The 9646-nt window shown below is 33.9% G+C and overlaps 1 protein-coding gene across 1 annotated transcript; it reads left to right on the forward strand.

The window, feature by feature from the left end:
- Positions 1-6084: 6084 nt before the first annotated feature.
- Positions 6085-7790, forward strand: LOC141617227 (uncharacterized). Its single transcript, XM_074434409.1, has 2 exons — positions 6085-6415; positions 7186-7790. The coding sequence occupies exons 1-2, from the start codon at positions 6085-6087 to the stop codon at positions 7788-7790; spliced, it is 936 nt and encodes a 311-aa protein (XP_074290510.1).
- Positions 7791-9646: the final 1856 nt, after the last annotated feature.

Genomic DNA, 9646 nt, shown 5'->3' on the forward strand with positions numbered 1-9646 from the left:
TTACTTGTCCGTTTTGGATTGCAAATTCCCAAAATTGAGTTCATCAACTCAAACCGACTCATATTAGTTTGATCTTATGGGTAGTGACGCTAGGTCATAATCCATCTTTAATAAATTAAATTTATTACTTAGATCTTTGCCACTACGATTGGGTCGTAATGCTTAGAACTTTATTCAATTGGTTCTCTACGTCATTTAAGAAACTTCTCAAATCTCTCAAATGTTTCACCTTTTATTTGATTAAGTAAATATACCCTTATCTACTTGAATCATTGGTAAAAGTGATGAAGTAGTCATAAATTCCCCTTGCGGTGATGCTTAATAGAACACATACATCGGCATGTATTAGTCTCAACAAATCACTTGCTTGTGTCCCTTTACCACTAAAGGAAGTACAAATTATATTGCAAAGGAGACAAGATTCGCATATTCCATATGATTGAAAATCAAATGGTTCAATAATTCTAGTCGACACTAGCGTTTAATGCGTTTCTTATTTATGTAACCTAATTGAAAAATCAAATGTACAAATCATTTGGATAATTTGTTATGAGTCTTTTGTGCGTATTATGTAGATATCTTTACATGAGTTGGAACTGTCTAAAACTTGTGTATCATAAAGATAAGTGACATGGCTCACATCCATGTCTATTTTCAATAAAATACAACAATTGTCTTTGAGGACAAAATATAGATCCTTGCATGTCTCACATGGAAATAATGATTTAGACTAAGTGGATACATAATAACAATTATGTAAATTATAACTCAAAGCTATTAGCAAAACAAGTACATAAATTTCTCTTTGAAGTGGCGGCTACCCGAGCTCCATTTCATTGTTGGAGATTCATATCACTCTTGTTTAGCTTTTCCATATTTCCAAGTCCCACTTGGAGTAACAAGCCCAACTTTGATATCTTCTAAATACTTGGGACAATTTCGCCTCCAATGGCCCATGACATTACAATAATGACATTCCTCATAGGATTTGGCACCCTTCTTGGTCTTGGTCTTGGTAGTCCCACTATCCATTTCCAATTTATAATCAGGTTTGGGTTTCTCGCCCATTTTTGCCTTCCCTTTATTAAAACCAAAACCCCTTTCATTTGCAAGGACACTCTTGCTAGAACTCCCACTCAATTTGATATTTTTTATTGTTTCTTCAAACAAGGATGCCTTGGGTTTTGTAAGATTTTCTTCACAAGATTTTCTTTCCAAGGTGGTGGGCAATAATATTTGAGTGGGTGGAGTGGAGGTGGTAAAGAAAAAAATTTCCATCCTGACCAATGCCAATGCGTAATTCTCTAATCGTTTCATTGTCATAATCGGAGCATTTTTCATCGTATGATTGGAGCCATGTTTCAATGGTGATTGGTGTAGGAGTTTTAGATGAATTCATTGCGTATAATTAACTACAAAAACGGAAATGAAGGAAATAATTATCATCTATCGTTTTAATAATACTCGTTAATTTAACTACAAGTATTGCATTTATATAGTGACCTCCACCCAACTACATAAATGATTCCGAGATCCAAATTCATATTAACTTGGGCACGGTGAGCCGATTCATCCCTTATTAATATAACTCGGTGGATTAACCTTTTAATCGATTCTACTTTTAGAACTCTCGGTCGATAAAAATTACTCTAATTCTCATCTTTAGCCCGGAACACATGCGACTACGGTCAACAATACTTCCGTTGAGCTCAATCCAAATTTCGATGTAATAACATTTTACTACCCCACTTCGCCAACGTAACAAGGTTTGTATTACGGTGAAGCCGGATTAACTCCCTTGTGAAATTGGTACTTCATGAGTTTCTACTATTTGGTAAGGCTTTATCTCAATTTTTAATATGTGAGAGGTCTTGTCAATTTATTATCTATCACGTTTTAAGTGAACTAAAGCGGTGAACTACGATAATTATAATTGACACGGTCGAAGACTCGATATGAAATGCATGTGTTGTTATGGCGATTTGGCAATGCATGCAACATATTAAAAGAAATGCAAAGCAATAAATAAAATTCCTAGTATGGCCTTCCTAAAATAGAAAATCAAATAATCTATTACATATTCGGAAACCAACTCCTTTGGTCCCTTGAATCTTCAAATGGCACGCCTCCCAAGACACAGTCTTTGTCGAATCACCTTTCCGAATGGCACCGTCTTGAAGATGCTCCATAATTACAAATAATAATAAAAATACAAAGCTATTCCTATTATACATTTGTAAAATGGAAAAACTAATAAAAATAAAATAAAATAAAAGTGATTCGAGATCACATTAAATTACAACCGAATCAATATTCCCTTTCATTACGGGTAATATCGATTAAAACTAAGGCCATACTAAGATAAAATTACATAATTCAAAATTATATAAATAAAAGACATTCAACAATTGAAATATGCAGCATTATAATATGTACCTATCATGCAAAATGATGTGCCAAATCGCCCTATTTAACTTATGTCGTACATATAACCCGGTTTCATGGAAATACGTGATAATAACCTTTTAAAATCACTAATTAACACTTAAATCACATCTAAGCTCAAGTTAATTATCCTAACACATTTTAGGACTCAAAAATTAGTCATCACTAAATTTTTGACAATAATTCAACTTGATTTAATTTTATGCTCATTTTTGACCTTAAAATCATAATTTATATGAAATAAATCCAAATTAAATCATAAAAGTTTCAAAATTTGAATTTTAAATTTTTGAACATTCTGGAATAATTCCATGACCCTCATAATGTCAAAAAACATGGTTAAAATTTTCGAATTAATTTTGAGAAAATATAGTTGCATTTTATTGGTTTTATCTCATAAAATACATAAAGTATCCGAAAATTACTCCAATAATTTTTACAACTTTAGATCTGATTAGTGGGATATTAAAGCAACTTAAAATAATTTTCTCAAGCCATGCAATATGTTTTAGCTAATTTTTGCTAAAATAGTCACTATTTATGCCATTTTTACTCAAAAATCCATAAATCATGCTAAAGAAGATATTTAAATCTAGAAATTTACATACTCTCTGTAAATATTGCATGTGACATCATATTAAAAGATCATGGCTTAATTCGAAATTTAACTAATTTTAACAATTTTACCTCTTTTAATCCATTTTTATCTCATAAAAATCATAAATCATGCAAAATTAATCAAATTAACTCGTCCTTTTACACACAACTTGTAAAATATGCATGTGAGGTCATATAAATTTTCCAAGGTCAGAAACGAAATTTAACTATTTTTAGCATTTTAATTCCCATTTTAGTCATAAAAATGTAATAAAATGACCAAAAATCCTTAAAATGAGCAATAAATTTCCATGAATCATAAAAATGACCTAAAAACATTTTAGGACCAGAATATATAACATGCATGGTGATTTCGTGGCTTATACTAATAAATCACAAATTTTTAGTTTTATATGTTAACCTTTTAACTCGGAAAAACAATAACCGATTATGCATGCAACATCCTATGCTCTGATACCACTTGTTATGTTCATATACCTATTATTAGACTCCTCTAATAGTGAACTAATTAACTTGTTAATTATTTGTTCTTTAGATCTAGTGCATGCATAACAAAATGAAAGATTTATAAGAAAAACAATGTTCCTTACATTGACATGTGTTTCGAAATTATGGGCACAAGTAAGGTCACCTTCCTTCACTTGTTCTTGAGCTAAATAATGATGGATGATCCTCCTAAGACTCCAAGTATAGAAGCCACTCCAATAAATTGCACCCAAGATTAATCCCAAAAATCTCTACTAATATTAACTAGATATGTAGTAGAAATATTACCTTAATAATACTAATTATCTTGCATTACTACCTCTAGTAATATATGATAAGTATTAGTATTTGTAGAGAGTTATTTGATATTGCATGTGAGGAAAGTTTAGAGAGAAGAATGAGCAAAACAAGCAAAAACATCAAGTGTCAAAAATGAGCAAAAATTGCCCATTTTAAGACACCAAAACCGGTGGCCTCAAAGGCATGGGAGAATCTTTCCCATTTGTTTTTTAGCTCTTGTTTAGCATGTGTAGAGTATAGGGAACAATAGTGTAAGATATAGCATGATTAAAGCTACATATGACAAGTCACAATCATGCTTTAATCCAAACAATTAAAGACAAAAGAGCATCTTGTGCTCTCTTGTTTTGGCCGAAATAATGGACTTGTTTTGGTCCATTTTGCCTTTTGTCATTTGTCCCACAAATGCTTATAAGTCATATGTTTAACTATCTTACATTTTTAATTATTAATGTAATCATTTAACACTTAAATATTCCAATTAATAATATAATATACACTCCACTTTTGATTAGTATATTACCATTATATCAATATATAATGGGTCCCATAATTACTAGTTAGTTAAAATTACAACTTCTTGTAACTTTAAATAACTAATTACCTCTACCTCAAAACTTATATTAATACCTCAACTAATTTAGTAATATAACACTTAATTACTAAATTTAATCTTTATTTAATCACATTAAAATAAGACGCAAAATTGCACTCCCATAATTAAGGAATTAATTAATTCGCATCGCATACAATTAATTAAATATCTATTTGGGCCTCATCCTATAGGTGTGACCTAAAGGGATCAACTGACCACCACCGTCACACGACAGTAATGTCAAACTCTAGTTAGCCAATCATTACCGATTAATGACGGTCAGTTGACTGTATAAAGAATCATCCCTCACGTATTCTTAATTTGAGATTTAATTATGATATTTAAATCATGTAATCGCACTATTGTTGAGGACACATTTCCCAACAGTGTCTTGATAAGTGATAAAGGGTCACATTTTCTTGAGACAAAGTTTGAAGCTCTCTTGAAGAAGTATGGAGTTCAACACCGTTGTGGAATTGGCTACCATCTACAAACAAGCGGTCAAGTCAAGATATCCAATAGAGAGATTAAAGCAATATTGGAAAAGACGGTGAATAGCTCAAAGAAGGATTGGGCGATAAAGCTTGATGATGCCTTATGGGCATATAGAACCGCCTTCAAAACACCAATTGGTGCTTCGCCGTTTCGTTTGGTTTATGGTAAAGCTTGCCACCTTCTGGTGGAGCTAGAACACCGAGCCTATTGGGCAATCAAATATCTCAACTTTGATTTGAAGAGCTCCCAAGAGAAGTGTTTGCTAGACCTCAATTTGTTGGATGAATTTAGGCTAGAGGCCTAAGCAAATGCAAAGCTTTACAAGGAAAAGACAAGCATATCATGACAAGAAGATTCAAAGAAGAGAGTTTAAATATGGAGAGACGGTCCTCCTATTCAACTCACCCTTGAAACTCTTTTCGGAAAAATTGAGATCAAGATGGTCGCGACCATTCACCGTGACACATGTCTTTCCCTATGGCACGGTGGAAATTACTAGTGAGGGTCGCACTTTCAAGGTCAATGGACAAAGAAGGCTTAACGCCATAATGAAGGAAGTTGTGAGAAAGGAGGTCCTCAAACTACTTGAGGCCGACATCATCCACCCTATTTCCGATAGTAGGTGGGTGAGCCCGGTTCATGTAGTTCCAAAAAAGGGAGGAATGATGGTTGTGAGAAATGATAAAAATGAACTGATTCCCACTAGAGTGGTAACTGGGTGGAGGATGTGTGTTGATTATAGAAAATTGAGCAAATCTACCCGGAAGGACCACTTTTCTTTGCCGTTCATGGACCAAATGTTGGAGCGGTTGGCTCAACATGATTACTTTTGCTTCTTGGATGGGTACTCGGGATTCTTTCAAATCCCTATCCATCCTAGTTACCAAGAGAAGACTACCTTCACATGCCCTTTTGGCACCTATGCATATAGGAGAATGCCATTTGGGTTATGTAGTGCACCCTCCACATTTCAACGTTGTATGATGTCCATTTTCTTCGATTTTATTGAGCAAGAAATTGAAGTTTTTATGGATTATTTTTCGGTTGTGGGAAAGTCCTTTGAAAAGTGCTTAGTAAACTTGGATAAAGTGTTGAACAAGTGTCAAGAGAGTCATTTAGTCTTGAATTAGGAAAAGTGCCATTTCATGGTACAAGGAGTTGTCTTGGGGCATACTGTGTCTAATAGAGGAATTGAAGTAGACAAGGCTAAGGTAGAGGTCATTGAGAGTCTACCACGTCCCACAATTGTTAAGTGGGTGAGGAGTTTCCTTGGACATGCGGGGTTTTACCGCCGCTTCATCAAGGATAATTCTAAAATTGCAAGACCCTTGGCCGAATTGCTAGCTAAGGATACTCCTTTTGAATTCACTAACCGTTGTCATGATGCTTTTAATAGGTTAAAACAAGCTTTGATGAGTGCTCCAATTATACAACCACCAGATTGGAACCTACCTTTTGAGCTTATGTGTGATGCAAGTGATCAAGCCTTGGGCGCGGTTTTAGGCCAAAGGAAAGATGGAAAGCTACATGACATTCACTATGCAATAAACTATTAGACAACGGAGAAAAAGCTATTAGCGGTGGTATTTGCAATGGAAAAGTTTTGGACCTGTTTGGTTGGAGCCAAGGTGATAGTACACACCGATCATTCGGCTTTGAAACACTTGCTTATTAAGAAGGAATCAAAGCCACGATTGATCCGGTGGATACTCTTGCTTCAATAATTTGATATAGAAATTAGAGACAAGAAAGGGGTTGAGAACGTTGTAGCCGAACACCTCTCTAGATTATTGAACGAGAACGTCAAGGATGGGCTCCCAATAAATGACTATTTACCCGATCACCATTTATTAGCCTTGAGTTTAGGGGAAGAACCATGATATGCCGACTATGTCAACTATTTGGCGTCCGGTGTGATTTCTTATGGTTATGACTCATACAAGAAGAAGAAGAAGTTCTTCCATGACAATATTGGGAGGATCCTTGTTTGTACAAGACTTGTGCCGATGGCATGATTAGGAGATGTGTACTGGAGGATGAGTTCCAATCAATCATTTCTCATTGTCATGATCTTCCTTGTGGAGGACATGCAAGTACTACTAAGACCGGTGCAAAAATATTTCAATGTGGATTTTATTGGACATCCTTGTTCAAGGATGTTGCTTCTTATGTTAAGGGTTGTGACCGGTTTCGAAGGACCGGGAATATCTCAAGGAGGAATGAAATGCCATAAAATTTCATCTTAGAAATTGAAGTGTTTGATGTATGGGGAATTGACTTCCAAGGACCTTATCCCTCCTCTTATGGCAACAAGTACATCCTTGTAGCGGTGGATTACGTATCAAAGTGGGTTGAAGCAATTGCCTCCCAAACGGATGATGCTAGAGTTGTTAGCAAGTTTATGAGGAATGTGATCTTTCCAAGGTTCGGAGTGCCCCGTGTCTTGATAAGTGATAAAGGGTCACATTTTCTTGAGACAAAGTTTGAAGCTCTCTTGAAGAAGTATGGAGTTCAACACCGTTGTGGAATTGGCTACCATCTACAAACAAGCGGTCAAGTCAAGATATCCAATAGAGAGATTAAAGCAATATTGGAAAAGACGGTGAATAGCTCAAAGAAGGATTGGGCGATAAAGCTTGATGATGCCTTATGGGCATATAGAACCGCCTTCAAAACACCAATTGGTGCTTCGCCGTTTCGTTTGGTTTATGGTAAAGCTTGCCACCTTCTGGTGGAGCTAGAACACCGAGCCTATTGGGCAATCAAATATCTCAACTTTGATTTGAAGAGCTCCCAAGAGAAGTGTTTGCTAGACCTCAATTTGTTGGATGAATTTAGGCTAGAGGCCTAAGAAAATGCAAAGCTTTACAAGGAAAAGACAAGCATATCATGACAAGAAGATTCAAAGAAGAGAGTTTAAATATGGAGAGACGGTCCTCCTATTCAACTCACCTTTGAAACTCTTTTCGGAAAAATTGAGATCAAGATGGTCGCGACCATTCACCGTGAGACATGTCTTTCCCTATGGCACGGTGGAAATTACTAGTGAGGGTCGCACTTTCAAGGTCAATGGACAAAGATTGAAGCATTATGTAGCCGGGTCACCGGTGATGAACGTGTTGGAGTATGTGTCCTCAACAATAGTGCAATTACATTATTAAAACTCATGATAAGAATACATGAAGGGATGATTCATTTTTATACGTCAACTGATCAACATTAATCGGTAATGATTGGCTAACTAGAGTTTGACATTACTGTCGTTTGACGGTGGTGATCAGTTAATCCTTAAGGTCACACCTAAAGGACTATTCCCTTAATAGATAAATTAATTAATGGTATACTGATACGGATTAATTAATTCCTTAAAATTGAACAATTTACATATGTGAGTGAGAATATGAATCTTATTGTAATTCGATTAAATGAGATTCGTTGTAGTAATTAAAATATTATATTACTAAAATTTTGTTTATGAAACAATTAAATTAAGAATGATTGGTTAATTATAATTACAATGTGTTGTAGATTATATTAACCAGAACCATTTTATACACTTGTGATTATGAATTACTAGTCAATTGTTATATATAATTGAATTAATATATGTAATGATATTTAATTGTTAAATATGCATTAATATTATTAACAACATGTTACATGTTACATGTCACACATTATATGACAAAATGACAATTGACAAAAATAAAATGGACTTCATATTATCTTAGGGGCACCTGTTTTTTAGAGGGTATTAGGGTGAAATGGTTAATTGTTTTTATATTGTGGAAAACACAATGATTACCATTGTAAGCTAATCTACACCCTAATACATTTAGAAAATAACAACTCTAAAAAGCAAAGGGGCATTCATTGGCTCCCTTGCCACTCCCCTCCCACCGGTTTCCCCCCTTCCATACAAGAATAAGAATTGTTCTTATTCTGAAAATAATTCAGTCTTACATAATTTTCTCACCTCTCTCATCTTCTCTCTAAAATAAGTTTTAGAAAATATAAATTGTTCAAAAATCTTATAAGATTACTATAGTAGTAATATGAAATAATAAGATTAATTTAAGGTCTCTAATTGATATATCTATTTAATATATAATTAGAATTAAGGGGTAGTCTTGGTGACATCAAGAGGAGAATCTCTACTATTGGGGTTTGAAGGATCATCCATTAACATGTAGCTCAAGAACAAGTGTGGGAGGAGTCCTCACTTGTGCCCTTAGACCGATTTTACTAATGTAAGGAAATTTTTTCTTACCTTTTATTTACATTATGTTATGCATGCACTAGATCAACATCTATTTTAATGAGTAATATAGATCTATAATTAAAGAGTTTAATTAGAGGGTTACTGAATCCTTTCAAGTGGTATCATGAGCTTAGGTGGTTGCATGCATAATCGGTTTATAGTTTTTCCGAGTTAAATTAAAAACATATAAAACTAGAGATTTTGTAATTTATATTATAAAATCACGAAAATTTTTGCATATTATATATTATTGTCCTAAATTATATTTAGGTCATTTTGATGATTTATGGTAATTTTTAGCTCAATTTAATGATTTTTAGTGATTTTATTACATTTTTATAAATAAAATGGTATTTAAAATGCTAAAAATAGATATACTTAGTTTCTGACCTTGAATTTTTTATATGACTTCACATGCATATTTTACTTATTGTATGTAAAATTTT

This window comes from Silene latifolia, chromosome X (genome assembly GCF_048544455.1).
Source record: "Silene latifolia isolate original U9 population chromosome X, ASM4854445v1, whole genome shotgun sequence".
Classification (NCBI taxonomy): domain Eukaryota; kingdom Viridiplantae; phylum Streptophyta; class Magnoliopsida; order Caryophyllales; family Caryophyllaceae; genus Silene; species Silene latifolia.

Excerpts from the sequence above, each read along its gene's own strand:
- LOC141617227 (XM_074434409.1), top strand. The coding sequence starts at position 6,085 with ATGGTACAAGGAGTTGTCTTGGGGCATACTGTGTCTAATAGAGGAATT. Across the intron at positions 6,416-7,185 it reads TGAGCTTATGTGTGATGCAA|AAATTGAAGTGTTTGATGTA; the intron begins GTGATCAAGCCT and ends ATTTCATCTTAG.